At 41.8% G+C, this 19351-nt stretch overlaps 1 protein-coding gene across 5 annotated transcripts; it reads left to right on the top strand.

Annotated features, from left to right (window-relative positions):
• Positions 1–1099: 1099 nt before the first annotated feature.
• On the top strand, positions 1100–19140 carry LOC136449966 (thiamine pyrophosphokinase 2-like). 5 transcript variants are annotated; one of them, XM_066450206.1, is made up of 7 exons: positions 1100–1119; positions 8697–8908; positions 8997–9093; positions 10350–10422; positions 17875–17976; positions 18118–18364; positions 18722–19140. In XM_066450206.1, exons 2-7 carry the CDS (start codon positions 8749–8751, stop codon positions 18841–18843), a joined length of 801 nt encoding a protein of 266 aa, XP_066306303.1. In that variant the 5' UTR covers positions 1100–1119; positions 8697–8748; the 3' UTR covers positions 18844–19140. The 5 variants fall into 5 exon arrangements, with proteins under 5 accessions (XP_066306303.1, XP_066306300.1, XP_066306301.1 ...); XM_066450203.1 differs by lacking the exon at positions 1100–1119 and adding an exon at positions 7575–7711; XM_066450204.1 differs by lacking the exon at positions 1100–1119 and adding an exon at positions 7706–7777.
• Positions 19141–19351: the final 211 nt, after the last annotated feature.

Genomic DNA, 19351 nt, shown 5'->3' with positions numbered 1-19351 from the left:
GGAACAAAATAATTTCACGGTGAAGCCTATAGTCCTAGCTAAAAAATAAAGTCCTTTGTTCCCATCCTTTTGGAAAGCCATAGTTGCCGCTTGCGCATGAAAGATCGCCGCACAGCTGTGTCGGTGGCGGCAACCACTTGTTGTGCCACCACATCATTTCGTGGATCACATTCGCGGCTGCCTTACAGCATAGCTGACACCCCTTGTTGCTTAGCCTCCTACTCGTTGGTCCGCCACCACCGCTGCCCGTGATTCTTCCTCAACCTCAACCCGTCTTATGTATGGCCTCGCAGTGTTGTTGTTGCCGGCATTGCCATTTTGCCTATAGAGGAATATGGCGACCAGATAGGCCGCCACATTGTGCTCGCCATTGGCGGTGTAGGTGAGATAGTCGAGGCATGGCCGAGGGCTATAGTTTTCCATGAATACGGTTTGTATCCTGGTGAGCAAGTGTTGGCGGTGCTTAACTCACATTTCTACCGCCAACATTTAAACAAAATAAACAAATGTGCAGACCAAAACTTAGAATTAGGGATTTTTACTCACACTTTCCACAAGTTTTAGTACAAGCATGTTTTGCAGTCACAAACATAAAATGCATAGATAAATTCAAAGAAAGGTGATTTTCGACGCTAAATTGCGTAAAGGAATGACAAAGGCGCCTACCAACTCAACTCAAATAGAGCAAAGCACCACCGGGACACGATCTAGGTCCAACCCAAAGCCTACCATGTGAAGGCGGTCGCCAGAGCCGGTGGTCAAGGGGCGGCCAACCCTAGGGGGCGGGCGACCCCCTCCGGGTGCCTCCCTGCCTCTCCTCGTTCTAGCGGTGGCATGCCTCCATGCTAAGGCGATGGTGCTCCTATTTTGCGCCAAGAATAGCCTCCAACACTGCCTAGGCTCTGGTATAAATAGAAAGGTACCCCTCCTCTACAACACACACAGAAGGCAAAGATCTTCTTCACTTTTGACCAACACCCCAAGGGCTTAGGCCCTAGATAGCTAGTAGAGTAGTAAGGGAGAGATGTGAGGGAGAGCTTGGAGAAGCGTTGGACTTGTCGGTGTCTCCCTAACTTGTACCTCGACGAGCATCTTTACTTCAATGGGTTCTCCCGCTAAGTAAGTGTTTGTGGTTCTTTTGGTTATAAAGTCTTTGATCAGTTAAGCTATACTCTTACTTGTTTGTGGGTTCGTCATCCGTCCTTATGGTGGTTGCTCTAGTAGAAGGGCCTTGATAGAGACGAATAACCCTTGCATGCACGCTAGAGTAATAGTCGATAGCGTAGACATGGTGTCTACGCTAGAAGCTATCTTTGTTTACCTTGTTCCCCATGATTGAGGGGTAGGAGGCAGGTGGTGATAGCCCTATCCGTCCCTCGTATTCCACCATATCCGGGTTCGACATAGGCTACAGACCAACCTTGCTTGGTAGACCAGGCATGATCTGGTGTTCGAAGTGAGCAAGTAATGGTAGAGTTTATCTATCCATACACCCTATAATCATAGGAATCCATCTTTACCTCTACCATCTCTACCTAGTGTTGTCCTTGGATGAATTAGCTAGAAGAGTACCTCCATTCCCTGTGGAAAATATGAGACCCTAAATACTTCCAGGTGAAGTGCTACAATGGTACTTCCGTGCGCTTGCGGATTATTTCTGTCCACGTTAAGAAATACCAACAAGCATTTCTGGCGTTATTGCCGGGGAATGGTTGCCGTATTTTCTTCGAACCTAGTTTGTCCTCATATCTTTATCTTTTCCTTTTTATATAAAAAACAAAAATATTTTCTTTTATCTTTTCTATCATGAAGCCAACTCAAAATCCAACCCTTTCCGCTTCAAAAGGCGAGTTCCCTGAGCCAGCTTCAAAATAAAAATTTTCATCTAGCTATGAACTCTGCGCTAGCTTAATAGCCATGGTTCGAGCACAACCCTTCTCAGGGCACTATAATGAAAACCCCTGCCATCACATGCACGAGTTCAAGGAAATGTGTTCGTGCCTGAGCATCTCAGGCATGGCACAAGAAACTCTAAAGTGGAAATTGTTTCCCATCTCTCTCATGAGGAAGGCGAAGCAATGGTACACACATGTCTTAGAAAGTACGAATGGGGACTAGGATGAACTTAAAGACAAATTTTATGTTGCATTCTTCCCTATGTCCCATATCAACTCTCTACCAAGGGCAATCCTCGACTTTGAGCAGTGTAAGAAGGAGTCTATAGGTGTAGCCTAGGCTAGGTTTTCAATGTTAATACATGCCGGCCTAGACTTGTCTTTACCCGATGGCGTATTGTTGCGTCTCTTTTGTTTAGGTATTGACATAAATGCTGACCTATGCCTAGACGTGATAGCCGGAGGTCGGTTTACACACAAACCCATGATAGAACAAGTGAGATTCCTTGAAAACTTCATAGAAAGTTACATTTCCCCCATCATGAGAAATAGAATCCTCCAGGCAAAAGTCATGTCAAGCATTGAGGAGTCCTCATTAGCCAAATCCAAACTTGTACCATCCCTAGATTTGACTAATAAGCCCTCACCTGAACCACAAACACTGAAGGAAAGAGTGATTTATCATTCGGTGTTCCCTATCGACTTCGAGGATTTCGGCAATACCTCAAAATATTTTGAGCACGAAAAGCTTACATGGCCTTCTGAGAAAGTTTCCCCTAAAATAGAGCAATTAAAGGAATGATTGTTGGAAGTAAAACGTTCTTTCGAAGCAATTCAGATTCTTTGACCTTCCACGACCATGCCTTGTTCATTAAGGGGAACAAACATAAAAGCCCTATACAACCCCATAGTCAGGACCAGTATCATATTAGAATTCCTAGTGAAAAACCTTTTGGGTAACATGCCGCTAGTCCTAACCAACAAACGCTTCAAAAGTCCCTCAAGACTCATTTTCGAGTGTTGTGGGATCTTTAGGGACGTGCCGATTGAAATCAACGAAGCAGAGGTACACCTAGACTTCCACATCTATGCCATCCTCGATTTTGATCTTCTTATAGGCTACCCCTCCAAAAAACTTTTTCAAGAAAAATCTTACCATGGGAGCCTTGATGAAAAATTGAAAATAACTGCTTCCGCCACTTCTATCCCTCACCCAAAAATCCTGATGGCGGAGCATCATCCCAACAATGACCCGCTCGAGGAGGTGAAATTCTTATCTCCATTTGTTTCATCCAAGATTGCTTATAAAACCGAACGTCCATCATCAACCTCACTCGAACCAAAATCATGTCTCTCTAGCCAAAACCTCTATGCCATGGACAATCTTAGAGCACCAATTCTGGACCTCAAAAAGAATGATTCCACTAACAAGCATGGAGGTTCCTCTCTTGAGACCCCCTACATTTCATGCTCACTTCTTGAATCTCTAGAGTTGATCACGCTTAGTGCCACACGCTTTTATAAGGACCACAACCCTCTCTTAGTTTATAAACTTTTTGGAAGGATGGTTGTGGATGCATATGTTTATCACAAATATTGCAAATCTTATGGATGCACTATGGTACTAACCTTACAGCTTGAATGATAATGCTAAATGCCTGGTGGTGAAGCTAGGAACTAAACCACCATTGTTAGCTATAGGACGAAGTTCCCACGGTCAAGCTTAAGACTATAAATTAAGCACTGCCGAGAGATACCCCGGATTATCATAAAAACATATGTATACCATTTATAAAAAAGCAACTTCCTTATCAATAAAAAGCAAAGACTTGTTGTCAGGATTGTATGCACCTTCAGGATTCTTGTGTGTTAACCATTTTAGGTTAAGATCATGAAGAACAGGGACATACGATGCCTGAAAACATGATAGCTGCATTGACTACATGCCTTGATGATCTTTGGTAAGAAGACCCTAATCCTGCACACTTGACTTTCACACAAAAGTCCAAGTGTGGGGGAGGATGGTGAGTCCCATAGTTCCATATACACCAATGATCATCTTGCTTAAAAGAATAGAGAAATGAAGATGTTAGCCCTACCTTGCTATATATAAAAAAAATTAATTATAAAAAAATGATTATGTTAAATAAAAGGTGTTCTCCAATTCCTTTAACTCATTTTTGTCTCCATAAGAATACAATCATTCAAATTTATGCATCTCTTGTTTATGTCATATGCTCTAATTTTGGGTGTGTTCACATGGGCCCATGTGGTACATCCATTGGTCATTTTTGAATTAAGCATGGTGCTTAAGTTAAAATGGCATCCTTTAATCAAAATTAGACATGATGTTTAATCTTGGTTAATGAACTTTGAGTCATTATTTTCATAAACAATAGAAGTAATCTACTATAGAGATAAATCAAGGCTATCTTTATTGTTGCAAACTTTACTTTAGCCTTGTTTATGCTAAATGATAAAAAGTTGGGTGAACACATAAAAAAATTAATTAATAAATAAAAAAGAGAGTAATAATGATTATAATGAAATTAAGGCTCCCTAGTGTTTTCAGCTGGGAGAACCCTTGTTTGTTTCCACTGTTGTTTCTCTTTATCAAATAAAATAGGTACAAGAATAAGTGTGGGGGAGATCTCTCAAGCATGCCAAACACACATTAGAGATCTCCCACCAACATATTACACAATCATCGAATGATCCAACAGACAAGAAGGACAGACAGATAGTCCCGGAGAGGGTTGGCTAAACTTTTGGTTTAGCCAAACCACCTCTGACTTAGCTCCTTCCTCTTCAACGATGGTTTGTGCAAGACTACCCTCAACTCCCTCCAAATTTGAGTTTGAACAAACATAAATCTTGATCACTAAAACTAAACTCATTTTATCCTTGCTATTCTCCTCATGATGAACTATGTCCTTATGCAATTTTACAAACCACACTTCATTTAAAATTTTGAAAAGTGACATGTTCATAATATGTTTAAGATATAAGCTTGCATAAAAGTTTGTTCCATATACATACACTTATGCTTGCGGGAAAATATTCTAATAGGACAATCATGTTGACTAAGTTGTTGTGAGGTGTGGTATAGTTTTGACCTAGAAATCCTACCATTTCTATTCAAAGTACTTGGAGAATTTGTTTTAATAAAAATATAAAACCATAGTATCAGATACTCCTCAATTGATGAGAAATTCCTACCAAAGCCAAATTTGACATCTTACAAGTTTTAAGCCTTCTACATAAGCTGCTTGTTATTGTATTGAGTTTGGTCAAGTCTTGTTGACCCTTGTTGAGAGATTTACCATGATCCCAAGATCAGGATCATGTACACTCCACATACACATGCTGCTCCTACACTGGGAGTACCCAAAAACATGCTTCCATCCAAATCCACTAAAAAATCTGCTCCTACACTGGGAGTAGACAAAAAATATGTTGGTTAGGGAAATACTCCATGTTCTAATAGATAATGATCTCTCTCTAAATAAATGGTTTAAAAGAAGAGACATGGGCTATGCAAAAGGCTTAAAGAAAAAAAAATATGGACACATAAAGGTCCAAGTACAAAAGAAAAAAAAGGATGAGCACATGAAGGCTCATGCATTGAAAAAAGAAGGAAGAAAGATAGCCATGTTTCAAAATAATAAGTTATATAGAGAGATCATGTCTACAAAAGGAGTATAATTTCAGTTTACCTTTTTCCACATACATGCACATCTTGATCTAAGAGTATGACACTTCTCTCCTCGGATTCTTGATTTAACTTTACAACACAATGCAATACAAGTATGCTATATTGTTCATCCCTACCTAAAGCTCCACATAAAACCTTTTTAGAAGTAGGAGAAAACGAAAGAAGACAAAACTTTGCTATATATTGGTAAGGAGTTATACACCATTGAGTGATTTGAGAGTGCCAATTGAGGAGTATAAAGTGAACTATGCTTTTTTCTTGAGAAAAAAAAACTTTCAAAACTTCGAGTTATTGAGATGTGAAATTGGGAAGATGACTTTGTTTTCAACAACAAAAGGAAATATGTTAGCTAAAGCCACATATCCCACTTGTATAAGGAATGTGTTGGAATAACTTTTATGTAAGACATATATATTAGGATGTTATGCTCATGATTACTTTTATCTCTAAACTTTGCTCGAGGACGAGCAAAGGAGTAAGTGTGGGGGAGCTTGTTGGTGGTGCTTAACTCACATTTCTACCACCAACATTTAAACAAAATAAACAAATGTGCACACCAAAACTTAGAATTCAGGATTTTTACTCACACTTTCCACAAGTTTTGGTACAAGCATGTTTTGTAGGTCCCAAACATAAAATGCATAGAGAAATTCATCGAAAGGCGCTTTCCGACGCTGAATTGCGCAAAGGAATGACAAAGGTGCTTACCAACTCAACTCAAATGGAGCAAAGGACCACCGAGATGTGATCCAGGTCTAGCTCAAAGCCTGCCACGTGAAGGCGGTGGCCAGAGGCGGTGGTCAAGGGGTGGCCAACCCTAGGGGGCGGGCGACCCCCTATGAGCACCTCCCTGCCTCTCCTCGCTCTGGTGGTGGCATGACTCCATGCTAGGGCAGTGGAGCTCCTGTTTCACGCCAAGAATAGCCTCCAGCACTACGTAGGTTCTTGTATAAATAGAAGGGTACCCCTCCTCTACAACACACATAGAAGGCAAAGAGCTTCTTCACTTTTGAGCAACACCCCAAGGTCTTAGGCCCTATATAGCTAGTAGAATAGTGGAAGGGCCCTGATAGAGACGGATAACCCTTGTTTTGTGGCACAACCCTACAATTCCGACGCTTCCCCAAGCCCTCGTTAAGCAAGAGCTCATGGTTATTCTCGCCATCTACTCGCACTCAGTTTCCCATTCTCCTAGCCTTCTCATCTTCCTCAATAATGGTAGGGTTGTGCTACAACAGAGTAGGGTGAGTGTAGCACGCGACATGACAGTGCAGAGGCATACAACATGGCCTAGCATGGCAACATGGATGCAACACGTACCACACTGACGATGCAATATAGGCAGATGCGGCTAGCAAGGTGAGCGTGGTGCATCGCTACATGGCTATGTGGGTAAGGCGGGCATGTGCGATGTAGCGGAGGTGAGGATGACGGTGTGTAGGTGGATGGACCATAATGATACAATAATACAACTTTGGGGATCTGAATGTGCAATTTAAAAGTATCGTGGCCTAGACGAGAACTCGAGATAATTTTAGGGAGCTACATGCGCAATATAAAAGTACCTGGATCTAGGTGAGAACTCGAGACAAGTTTAAGGACTCAATGTGCAAGTGAAAGTACCGAGACTTGAATGAAAATTTAGGACAAATTTAGGTCGAATGTGCAATTTGAAAATACCAAGATCTGAATAAAAACTCGGAACAAGTCTAGTAACGCCAGTAAAATTTACTCTCAAGACATAATAATCCATTAATTAATATTGTCTATATATATATAATATTTTTAAGGACAATCTGTCTTTATTATATTGTTATTATACGAGATGTCCTGAGAACGAAACTGTCATTAAAGAAGACCTTGTATACCCGTTAGAAACTTTTGGCGTGGTCCTGCTTGACGGCGCCCGTGAGAACAGTCCATATCATCGCCGCACATTGAGCGGCTACAACAAACTTCTGTCTGAAAAAGCGACGCACCGTGATAACGGCAGCGGAGACCTTTGCCGTTTTTATTCTTCCTCCGTCTCTGCCTGTACAGCGGCGGCTTGGCCAGCTCTGATCCTCATCCTCCCTCTTCGGCGCGTAACGCCAGTCCTCAGGTGAGATCTGCATGCGCCTCTGTGTTTCCTGCGCCGATTACGGTTGCCTGCGATGTCGTACGTGAGGTCTCTCCTTTCATTTCCTTCTCGGGCTAGTTCTGTTGTCCTTGAGTTTCTTCGATTCTGGGTTCCGAAGGACGAGTCCAGTCCTTGCGAATCGATTTTGGTGCCTGCCAGGGTTACGGCTACTGAGTCAAATCGATCTCACCGGGATTGCGGAGTAGTTCCAGGCATATGGTGTCGAATTTGGGCGGGGAGGTGCAGAATTTCAGGTTATTCTTTGGCTGGGTGTTCTAAAGAATATTCCCCACATGAATACGGAGGGAAGTTCTCCTTTTGGGGAGATTTTGGCATTCTAATCAATGAATATAAGATGGTATGGTTAGTTCTGATGAAGATGTCGTTTCTGCATAGGAGTTCTCCAGAGTCTGAATTTGCTAGTACGAAAGCAAATGGAGTAATCAGGGTATATGTCAGGATAGTTAGCTTGTATTACTAAACTATTTATATCAATGCCATGGGAACATAGGTCTTGGTGCAAGCAAACATTGCCTCAACTTTTTTAGATGATGGAATAAACAAAAGAATAATGCTCAAGATGAGTAAGCGCTACAAGAATCCATCCTCTCTTCCATTCTGTTACACTGAAAAATCCTGCACTAATTGAATTCTTAACTGGGGGTATAGGCGTATTTTTCTTCTTCTTTTTCTTAGATAATGGAAAGAAATATCTAGATGTAACTAAATGTTACTGCTTAAAATATGTGGTTATTGTTGCCTGAGAGTCAATCAAATTGTGCAGTGCAGTTTTATTTGGTACTTGACTAAAAACCTATTAATACCTAGAGTCCCACATCTCAAGACAGACCTTTTTAGGAAACATAAGAGACCCTTTTGAGCAGTACTGCACAGAAGAAAGAAAATGATTGTCATATAATGGCATTGGCATCAATAACAGTTGGCTTTTGTATATCGGTATTGGCAGCAAAAACAGTGTTAGATTTGCCCTTGATTGAGGTACAAATTCAAAGGTCAAGATGTTGTGGCGCACAGTACGCTGTATGGATGTAATAATGCATTCTTCGAGTTTCCTTCTTCCGAAACGGCATCAACCTGTCAACAAACCAGTCAAGAACTATGCTTTAGTTGTTCTAAACCAGCAACTTCCACGATTCATGCCTCGACTCTGGGATCATGGTAACTAGACATAGCTCATTTGTCTTTCCCTTTTATATTTTTGTAGGAAAGTATCCTTAAAACACCTTTGCATTTTGATGTAGAACAGCAAACTTGAGGATCTGCGCCGACGGAGGAGCTAATCATATTTTTGATGAGATGTATCAGATGACCAATGATGAAGACAAAAAAAGCACCAGAAATAAGTGAAGTTTTTTCTCCATCATTTCATACTGAAGTGCTTATTGATTTTTCAACATTCTTAAGATCTTATTATAATAGGAACTGCCATATGTTGCCATTTTTATTGATGTTAAAAAACTAATGATTGCCATTTACTCCGAAATAGGTTTCTTCACTAGATAGTTGTGCCTTATGCAAAAATAGCTAGCATGGATTAGTATCTTATGGGTTTGATGGTGAGTTGTGATGGTTATATTGGATTTTGTTTCTTAAACAATTGAGTTTCACTGGGTTCGCTTAAGTTGTGGGCCAATATCGTGTAGCAGGTTAAGTTCTTTCTAGATCTCATTGAACATTTATTTAGAAAAAAAGAAGGATATCATAGGTTCCCTTGTCCCAGTGAATCAGAATGGCTGAATATGTGGTGGGGTGGCGACCTGTGTGGGGGTTGTTGCAGAATATATGAAAAGAAGGATATATGTGAGGAGATACCTCTTGCTCTTGCTTGAAGCCTTCAATCTATATGCTAAGTGCCTAAGCATTACTGGCAGTTGTACATCCCAAGCATTTTTAAATTCATTTTTCATGTCGAGTACACATACGTCCTACTATCCAATTGCTTTTAGATGATTGCAGATCCCTCGCTAATGAGGCACAGAAGTTGAACTCTTTTATTAGAGAATTTTGAGATATGTATAGATCACAATTGTAATCCTACTTGTTGTCCAAGTTGTATGTCATTATATATATCAAAGGGCAGCCCCCCCCGCACACACACAATGGGTGTGACGTGTAATTCTCTCAATTCCTGCGCTAGCTCTCTCCAACCTGCGCTGCCGGTTCTCCCGTGCCGCACGATCTCTGTTTTTTGCTCATGCCAACTCCCAACGTTAAACCCCGTGCACGTTCCCATTGCACATTGTGTGTGTGTGTGTGTGTGGTTGGGTGGGTGTGGGGGGGGGGGGGGGGGGGGGGGTGGCATTTGATACATCTGCTTGCCGTCAGCCCCCGCCTGTGCCTTCCTACATCTTTATTATCTGGTAACTGGTTAGAGCAGAAAATGAACTTTGATTACTAGTGTTTATTTTCTGGAAGCTTGTATGTTATGACTCTAGTTTGATTCTAGCATGATTGCTTTTCATCCTTTGATGTCATTTTAATTAGGGTTTGCATACTAAACTGTTTATATATGCTTGTTCTCTCCTCTTCCCTGAAAAACAGGAAACAAGAATTTTTAGGATTCATCTTACCTAATATCATAATTATTGCTATTATCCAGGTATGTTCCAGAAATAATTGAGGGGGACATGGATTCTATAAGACCTGAAGTAAAACTGTTCTACTCCAGTCAGGTTCTTTTACTTGCGCTTTCTTTTTCTACATTGTTTACCCAGGGCCGGCCCTGAGATTTTGGGGGCCCAGGGCAAGACTAAAAATTGAGGCCCCTTAGAACATATGTACATCTGTTATCGCTTGTATTAGTTTGGATGCTAAGCTAAAAGTAGTTATCTAGCATGCATTACCTATTCTCCTTGCACCATATACTTTTTAAAAAATTATCTTGTCACATACTGGTTATCATCCTCATCGATGTCCAAATTATTGTCTACTGTAAGGCCTTGCTATCGGGATTAGTAGTATTTGTTTGCTCCTACGCCCAATAATTACTGATTCATCTATATTTCCCCTATGTTCATATTATTTTTTTTTTAAAAAATCAGATGCGTCCTCTGTGCAATGTTTTCAGATCGTATTATCGAGGCTAGTCGTATGACCACCGATCAGACGACTAATCGCGATTAGTCGTCGATAAGGGTCGATTAGTCGGTCCTAATCGGTCTAATCGGCTAGTGGGACATTTAGTCGTCCTTGTGCCTAGATGGCCTGATCGACCATGTATATACTATATATATGATGTAAATATACGTAAACATGGCCATAATAAATAGGTAAATGTTAGAGGCAAGCAACCAAGCACAGTTTGGCATGTAATCATGTTTGCAATGAATCATTATCATGGTGATTTGGCCACTTACCTGTAACTGCTGCTTGCTGATTTGGCCACTTACCTGTATCATGGTGGCTCATCTTGATGCTTGAGGCCTCCCGTGTCCGTCTTCCAGGCGTCGAGGAAGGAGCCTCAGAGGCGGGCGGATCTACTGGGTCCCAGCAGGGGAGGAGACAGGAGCGAGCGGAGGTGGAGGCGCGGGCGGAGCTGCGGACGCCGGCGAGAGGCGTGGGCGGAGCTGCGGACGCCGGCGAGAGGCGCGAACGGAGCTGTGGACGCCGGCGAGGGAGATCCAGAGGCCGGCCGCCGCCGGCTGCGAGAGAGAGCAGCGGCTGCGAGAGAGAGCAGCTGGAGCTAGAAATGCGGCTGCAACTCCCACTAGGTCACTCACTCCTCTTCTTACCCTAATGGGCCAGTAGCCAGGTGGGCCGAATTCTTTAGCTGGGACAAATTCTCCCTCCCCCGAACTAGTCGTCCGGCTAGTCTGATCGGACGACTAATCGTGATTAGTCGCAACTTATCGGACGATATGTTTTCCAATCGGTCTAAACTATTCGAGGGCCCTTATCGAGCACCTGGTTACGATAAGGACGACTAATCACGATTAGTCGTCCGATCTGAAAACACTGCCTCTGTGTGATCACTTGTTTCCCTCTTTGTATTTTCTACCTACTAACAGCATCGTGTATAGAAGACGTGTGCTGAAATTTTTAAAATATATTTAGTAATTGAAAACTAGGGCAAAGCATACTGTTACTAGGGATGCCTTGTTTCTCTCAGGCTTTTATTCCAAAAATACATACCTGCATGCAGTCACTTTTATTCCAAATATTGTGAGCATGCAAAAGTCTGCGGGAGGCGCCGGGATACGGGCATGCATGCAGTCATAATGGACGATCGAATACCGTATACATACTGGGGGCCCTGACAGCTCAGGGGCCTAGGGCGGCCACCCCTCTCGCCCGCCCCCAGGACTGTGCCTGTGTTTACCTGATCATCCTAGTCAGGTTTCTGCATTGCAATCAGTTCATACTGGATGTTAAGTTAGTTGTAACTCCCGTAAGAATTACACATGCAGTAGTACTATCACTTATCCTAACACCTTTTAATGCACCATTGTACTCATGGACAGCCGCGAATAGAAATGGAGTAGGAGTTTTGATTGATAAGAGCCTCAAGAATGGTGTGGTGGGAGTGAGAAGGCAAGGAGATATGATTATCTTAGTCAAGCTTGCCATTGGTGATATGATCTTAACGTAATTAGTACGTATGCCCCCCAAGTAGGCCTCGACAAGAGTGCTAAAAGATAGTTCTGGGAAGACTTAGATGGTCTGATTAGAGCTGTACCTAGTAGTGATAAGCTTTTTATAGGAGGAGATCTTAATGGGCATGTAGGTACTACAAGCGTAGGTTTCGAGGCAGTTCATGGAGGTTTTGAGTATGGTAGTAGGAATTAGGAGGGGGAGGAAGTTCTGGACTTCGCGGTAGCTTTTGACCTGATGATAACCAACACTTTCTTTAGAAAGAGAGAATCTCATCTAGTGACCTTCAGTAGCGGACAACACTCTAGCCAGATTGACTTTGTTCTCGCAAGAAGAAATGACAAACGAGCATGCTTGGGTTGCATGGTGATACCAGGGGAGTGTTGTTTCTCAACATAAGCTTTTAGTGGCAGACTTTCGTTTTCAGGTGCGTGCCTATAAGGATAAACAAGCTAAGATTAAAAGAACAAAGTGGTGAAAATTGAAAGGGGAGACGTCAGAGGTATTCAGGGAAAGGGTTATCAAAGAGGGCTCTTGGAAGGAAGAAGAGGACATAAACAACATATGGGAGAAGATGGCAACTAACATTTGGAAGGTGGCCTCAGAGATGTGTGGAGTAACCAAAGGAACTGGAGGCGAGGCTAAAGATATTTGGTGGTGGAACAAGGAAGTCCAAAATGCTATTAAGGAGAAGAAAGAATGCTATAGACGCTTGTACTATGATAGGAGTGTGGACAACATAGAGAAGTACAAGGTGGCAAAGAATACTGCACAGCGAGCTGTAAGTGTGGCAAAGGGTAGAGCGTACGAGAATCTTTACCATCATTTGAGTACGAAGGAAGGAGAGAAGGACATTTATAGGATGGCTAGGGTTCGTTAGAGAAAGACAAGGGACTTCAACCAAGTTAAGTGCATTAAGAATGAAAAGGAGCATCTCTTGGGGAAGGAGGATGAGATCCGACATCGATGGCAAGAGTATTTTGACAAATTGTTCAATGGTGAGAATACGGACACAACCTTTCAGTTGGATGACTCTTTTGATGACACCAATAGGCGTTTTGTGCGGAGAATCCAAGAATCTGAGGTCAGAGAGACGTTGAAAAGAATGAAAGGAGGTAAGGCGATGGGACCGGATGGTATCCCAATCGAGGTGTGGAGATGCCTCAGGGACTTTGCTATAGTATGGCTAACCAAGCTGTTCAACCATATTTTTCGATCGAACAAGATGCCTGATGAGTGGAGAAGTATATTGGTAGCGATCTACAAGAATAAAGGGGATATTCAAAGTTGTACTAATTACCGGGGAATTAAGTTGAAGAGCCATACTATGAAGCTATGGGAGAGAGTTATCGAGCATCGCTTGAAAGCAATAATGCGGGTCTCTATGAACCAATTTGGTTTCATGCCCGGAAGGTCAACCATGGAAGCCATTTTCTTAATAAGACAAGTTATGAAGCGGTATAGGGAGAAGAAGAAGGACCTACACATGGTTTTTATTGACTTGGAGAAGACTTATGATAAAATACCAAGGAATGTTATGCGGTGGGCTTTGGACAAACATAAAGTCCCAACGAAGTACGTCGAACTCATTAAAGACATGTACAACAATGTTGTGACTAGTGTTCGAACAAGTGATGGAGACACGGATGACTTCCCGATTAGGATATGACTACATCAAGAGTCAGCTTTGAGCCCTTATCTGTTTGCCTTAGTGATGGATGAGGTCACAAGGGACATACAGGGGGACATTCCTTGGTGTATGCTTTTCGCGGACGATGTAGTGCTAGTTGATGAAAGCCGGACATGAGTGAATCAGAAACTGGAGTTATGGCGGGAGACTTTAGAGTCCAAAGGTTTTAGACTTAGTAGAACTAAAATTGAGTATATGAGATATGACTTCGGCACTACTACTCGGGAGGAGGAAGATATTTGTTTGGAAGGTCAAGTAGTGACTAGGAAGGATATCTTTCGATATTTAGGATCAATGCTACAGAGAGACGAGGATATTGATGAAGATGTTAGCCATAGAATCAAAGCAGGGTGGATGAAGTGGCGCCAAGCATCTGGTGTCCTATGTGACAAAAGGGTACCACAGAAGCTAAAAGGCAAGTTTTATACGATGACGATTAGACCTGCTATGTTGTATGGTGCATAATATTGGCCTACAAAAAGACGACATGTTCAATAGATAAGTGTCGCGGAAATGCGTATGTTGCGTTGGATTTGCGGTCATACAAGAAGGGATCGAGTTCGGAACGATGATATACGTGATAGATTAGAGGTAGCACCAATTGAAGAAAAGCTTGTCCAACACCGGTTGAGATGGTTTGGACATGTCCAACGGAGACCTCCAGAGGCACTGGTGCGTAGTGGAATCCTAAGCCAGGATAGTAACGTGAAGAGAGGCAGAGGAAGACCGAAGTGGACTTGGGTAGAGGCAATAAAAGAAGACTTGAAAGGATGGAATATATCCAAAAACTTAGCCTTAGATAGGAGTGCTTGGAAAACAGATATTCACGTGCCTGAACCTTGATTGCTTCTGCTGGGTTTCAACTCTAGCCTACCCCAACTTGTTTGGGACTTAAAGGCTTTGTTGTTGTTGTTGTTGTACTCATGGACAGCAAAAAGAATTAAAATCAACTTTGCACCAGGCAATTGACTAATGTGGATGGCATCTTATTTGAAAACAAAATACTAATCCTTAACTTCTCAAGGAGCCCATCGGTCACTGTCAATGACTGGCTCTTCAATCAAATTGCTATATTTACTACAGAAATTTGAAATCCTATGAATGGAAGCTTGTTTTATCGTTATGTACACCTTAGGATCCTCTGCGTGGTCCTATCTGACTATAGTCAGAGCTCAGAATGGATGCTGGCTTGGTGACTCTGGAGGAAATGTCATTTGTTTTGGTTATTATGTCAACAAACTTTCTGTTTTCTTTTTCTCGAAAACGCAGGAGAGCTGCGCTTCATTATATTAAGAAGAAATAGGGGGTAAAGAACCCTTAGTACAACACACACCCACACACACTTATCTTTATCTCATAAGATACATTTGAGCCGGTAAAGAAAGAAAAAGCGACCCTGCACCTACAACAAATCAACTAACAGCTTTGGCAGGGGCAGTCAAGTGGGATAGCCCACGAGCCCCAGCCATTGTCCACCGTCGACACTCATCACCGGCCAACTTCAAGGTTTCAGCAATGTTAGGAATTGCTCCATCAAAGACGCAGCTATTGCGATGATTCCAAATTATCCATGCTCCCAGAACTATTAGGGAGTTCAAACCTTTTTGTGTTAAACCAGAAGTTGCTGCACTTGCTTTTTCCCACCAATCATCGAATGAAGTGTCAGAAGGCTGTGGAGCTAGAGAGCGGAGACCGACCTGTCTCAGTATATAGTACCAAAATTTCCTTTAAAATACACATTCGATTAGGAGATGATCAATGCTTTCATCTGCTTGATCACAAAGTGGACACTTCTCAGGATGAGGCAGTCCTCGTCGTGCAAGCCGATCTGAGGTCCGGCAACGCTTGTGCGCTACAAGCCATAGGAAGAATCGGCATTTAGCTGGCGCCCAAGTTTTCCAAATTCTTTCCCATGGCCTAAAAAGAATTTTCCCCATGAATAAGCTATCATATGCGGATTTGGTGGAGTACTGTCCACTATTTGATAATTTCCAAATGTGAGAGTCCTGTCCTCCACCTCAGGTTGTAACTCAAAATCATAGAGGAGGTCCCAGAGCTGAAAATACTCCATGATGACCCCCACTGTGTGAGCACCTTGGATGTCCGAGACCCAAGTCCGGTTGGTTAGAGCCTGCTGCACAGTACGCAACTTTCTCTTTCTCTGCGGAATCACAGCAAAGAGTCGAGGCACAAGATCCTTAATGCAATGCCCATGAAGCCACCTATCAGTCCAGAACAAAGTATTCTCACCATTGCCAACATCTGAAATAATTGCCATTGAACAAAGCTTCTGAACCTGAAAAGGTACCTGTATAGACAGTGCAAACCAAGGGCGGTGTGGCTCCTTTTTCTGTAATCAGAGCCATCTTGCGCATAACGCCCAGCCAAGATTTCTGAGATTGGAAATGCCCAACCCACCCAGTTCAGTTGGAGAGCAAGCTATCTCCCATGCCACAAGACAATGCTCTCTACGTGGTTCCTTGCGCCCTCTCCACAGATAGCTTCTTCGGATTTTGTCAATCGCTTTATTGGCCCATTGAGGCAAATCAATATGGCCATCACAAGATAAATGAGCATCGCAGTAAGAACAAACTGCACATGGATTCGCCTCCCAGCTCGTGTCAACAAGTCCGCTTTCCATCCCGGTAGTTGATCAGCTATTCGGTCAATGATGACCTGAACATGCTCTTTTGTTAATCTTCACAATGAGAGGGGTAAACCCAGATATTTGCATGGAAAATCAGATAATGCACAAGGGAGTTGCTGTTGCACAACCTCAATCTCTTGTTCACCACATCCGTAGGAAGTATGTTACTTTTTTGTAGATTAGTCTTGTGCCCAGATGTTGCACCAAACAGCTGAAGGATGTCCATAGTGACAGCAATATCAGCGGCATTTGGATGAAGAAATAAAACCACATCATCCGCATACATTGAGATGTGATGTTGCAAAGCACATCTTGATAATGGTTGCAGCAAGCCTAGCTCAGCTGCTTTTGAAATCATATGCCCCAGCACATCCATGACCAAAATGAATAACATTGGAGATAGGGGGTCACCTTGTCTCAATCCTCGCCAATGAGATATTCGCTCACCGGGGAGCCCATTCAAAAGCACTTGAGTAGAGGAAGAGCATAGCAGTCCACTGATGATGTCCCTCCATATTTGTCCGAAACCCAAGTGTTGCATGACCTCAAGTAAGAAGGGCCAAGCGACCGAATCAAAAGCCTTTGAAATGTCAAGTTTCAGTAAAATACGGGGCTGTTTTTGTTGATGCAGAAATCGCGCCATCTGCTGCACTAACATGAAATTATCTTGTATGAAGCGCCCTTTGATGAAGGCACTTTGATTAGGAGATACCACTTGGTTTAATTGACCTGCCAATCGATTAGCCAATAATTTGGTTAAGAGCTTGGCAAAGCTGAACAAATAAATGATTTTATGCTTCTATATATTGCATACTTGAACTGAAATGAGCTGCTAAATGTCTGTTTGAAATAATAAAATACTGCATTAACAAAAGCATGGCCTTTCTTTGTATTACTCTAGTTTCCATACATATGAACTTTCCCTGAAGTGTTTAACAATCAACTGAACTTTTAAGGTGAACTTGACTAGACTTTTGATTTTACTAAATGTTGAACAATACTGCACACAAACTTTATTCATTCATTGAAGTACTTGGCTGGCTATTGGTCAGTTATTGACTATATACTTTGGCATCTAAATTTTACAATCAAGTATTCACATGTCGTTCTGTGTAGAATTTGAATCTATTACCAGTTGATGAATTATACTGTAAATGTTATCAGGATGTCATGGTTTTGGTAAACTTCTATTTTCAGGGATCCAAAATTTCTGATAAGACACATAACCAGGAGACAACAGATCTACACAAATGTATTTCTCGTATCCATCATCGTACGCCTGATCATGCAAAACCCAATGTAAGTAGCAATCGCATTATTTGGTCTTGATACTTCTCTTGTTTCTTTTTCCTACTTGTTGATATTTTCTATCAATATTAGACTCACATCTGTACAAAATTCATTGGCAATGGAACTTACTTTTCCCATCAAATACTGTAGCTCTGTGTGCTTGTTACTGGAGCACTAGGTGGAAGGTTTGATCATGAGGCGGCAAATATCAATGTTCTGTATCTGTTTTCGGACATGAGGATTGTCCTATCAGATGATTGCTTGATTCGACTTCTTCCGAGAACACATCACCATGAGCTCTATATTGAGTCGTCTGTTGAAGGACCCCATTGTGGGCTTTTTCCTGTTGGAGCACCATCAACAAGCACCACAACTACTGGCCTGAAATGGAATCTAAGTAAATTTCTTTTTGCTCTGTTGGTCATAAACTTGTGGAAGTTCTGGATTGAACTGCACGGATTACTGGACTTATCTAACAAAACAAATTAATGTAGATTGTGTGGAAACACTGAAGATTTAATGGACGAAATAAAATGAAGTACATATAAATCAAGTTTATTCATGAAATATTAATCTAGTGCAAAATTGAATACTCTTTGCTGACATTTACATAAGCATCTAATTCCGTAATGATCAGTTTCCCTCTCAGTTTTCATGGGGGATGTACATGAACAGAGTAGGATTTTTGTTTTGTTTCATTTATATTTGGACCACTAAGATCAAAGGTAGTATTGATTCTTTTCCCCGCTTCCAGGTGAATCAAAGATGAGATTTGGGAGCATGATAAGCACATCCAACATTGTGCAGTCGGAGAAGGTAACTGTAGAATCTGATGCAGATCTTTTGTGGACAATTTCTCTGCGAAATCTGACATAAACAGTTCCTACATAGTTATCCTTTTTCCTTCTCTTTCCTGTCAAGTGGCAACCAAGCTCCTGTACAGCCGTTTTTGTGTTTATGAGTTGTGTGTCTGGTAAATAAATATCGTCTGATGACTAATCGATGAAGTCTTATCATCAGATAGGATGTCTAGCACGATCTTGAACTGCTGATGAATTATGTGAATAACACAAGCAGGCATGATGGTAGTTTCCTCTCTAGTTGTATGACTGTATTGTTGTATTTGCAAGGGGGTTTCTTGTATAAAAAGAGTTCTCAACAGTTCACACTGTTTGGTTGGATTTTGTTGTGATAATGAGTCTGGCAATTGGGTACAGTGCTATATGCTACTCACTTTATTGCTTTTGATATGCATCTAGATATAATGTATATGTAAGTGCATAATGAAAACCATGTCTAAAAAGGCCAAAATCTCTTTATAATTGGAATGGAGGGAGTACATACTTAATTGCTTACGATAGAATTTGGTCTTACCTACTTTTCT

Source organism: Miscanthus floridulus, chromosome 5 (genome assembly GCF_019320115.1).
Source record: "Miscanthus floridulus cultivar M001 chromosome 5, ASM1932011v1, whole genome shotgun sequence".
Classification (NCBI taxonomy): domain Eukaryota; kingdom Viridiplantae; phylum Streptophyta; class Magnoliopsida; order Poales; family Poaceae; genus Miscanthus; species Miscanthus floridulus.
The sequence above is the reverse complement of the archived record's forward strand: the minus strand, read 5'-3'. Positions and strand labels throughout refer to the sequence as shown.

What these genes read in the sequence shown, in the direction of transcription:
- LOC136449966 (XM_066450206.1), top strand. Translation starts at nt 8,749, where the DNA reads ATGTTGTGGCGCACAGTACGCTGTATGGATGTAATAATGCATTCTTCG. An exon ending in AACTGTTCTACTCCAGTCAG is followed by an intron (nt 10,423 to 17,874) that starts GTTCTTTTACTT and finishes TTCTATTTTCAG; the next exon opens with GGATCCAAAATTTCTGATAA. An exon ending in TGGCCTGAAATGGAATCTAA is followed by an intron (nt 18,365 to 18,721) that starts GTAAATTTCTTT and finishes CCCCGCTTCCAG; the next exon opens with GTGAATCAAAGATGAGATTT.